This window comes from Brassica oleracea, chromosome C6 (assembly GCF_000695525.1).
Source record: "Brassica oleracea var. oleracea cultivar TO1000 chromosome C6, BOL, whole genome shotgun sequence".
Classification (NCBI taxonomy): Eukaryota; Viridiplantae; Streptophyta; class Magnoliopsida; order Brassicales; family Brassicaceae; genus Brassica; species Brassica oleracea.
In genome coordinates this window covers 14,741,686-14,742,397 of record NC_027753.1, presented here as the reverse complement: position 1 = coordinate 14,742,397, position 712 = coordinate 14,741,686, and the positions used below count along the sequence as shown (strand labels likewise).

The following is a 712-nucleotide window of genomic DNA, read 5'->3' as shown; positions in this document are numbered from 1 at the left end:
AATGGAGGAAGTAGCCCCTTCGTAAGGTCTCTTCCTTCCTCTCTCTCTCCCTTCCTTGCTTCCAAACCCTCAGAGGTTTCGTCGAGAGAAGCGATCTCTTCAAGAGGAAGCTCTTCGGTTGCTTTTCTCCTGGGTTTCTTGCTCTTCTTCTTCTTTTTAGGACTTGAGGCAGGAGGTTCCGCCCCAACGTCTTTGTCGACTAAACCAGGAGCTCCTTCCTTCGAAGCTTGGTCTGCGTCAGGACTGGTCGACCCTTGCACATCGGCAGGAATTGACTTCTTCGAAAGCAATTGCAGCTTCCCCTTCAACAGTGCCCTCAAATCCGGCACTCCGTCCATCTTCCTAGCTTCGTCCAGAAGTTTCTGCTGTTTCCGAGTAAAAAGGGACAGACGCGACTTACGGGGCCCGAGTAAAACAGGAAGCTTCGATTCCCAATCAGCTGTAAAAAAAAAGAAGAGAGACTAAGTTGTTTGATAGAACTTCTTGGAGAAAGACCGATGAACTCACCTCTAGCAATCCGAGCTTCTTGACGTCTTATCCACTCTCGACTAAGATCAGGCCAACGAAGATGACTGTGAGCCGCGATCGCCTGAGCACTCTCGAAGAATTTCTCCGGGTATGCGATCGTATTCGGGTGACGAACTGCAACAACAAGAAACACGCCGTTAGGATACTCGAATAAGGCATGATGACAACAAACACTATCTACCAA

General features: G+C 49.0%; 1 protein-coding gene across 1 annotated transcript in view; it reads right to left on the bottom strand.

The window, feature by feature from the left end:
• LOC106297563 (uncharacterized protein At3g60930, chloroplastic-like) overlaps positions 1 to 712 on the bottom strand; it is a 3,198-nt gene that overhangs the window by 114 nt on the left and 2,372 nt on the right. Inside the window, exons 2-3 of the mRNA XM_013733776.1 lie at positions 508 to 642; positions 60 to 439 (exon numbers count right to left, since the gene is read on the bottom strand). Coding sequence (XP_013589230.1) covers positions 60 to 439; positions 508 to 642 — 515 coding nt within the window. The remainder of the gene's footprint in view (positions 1 to 59; positions 440 to 507; positions 643 to 712) is intronic.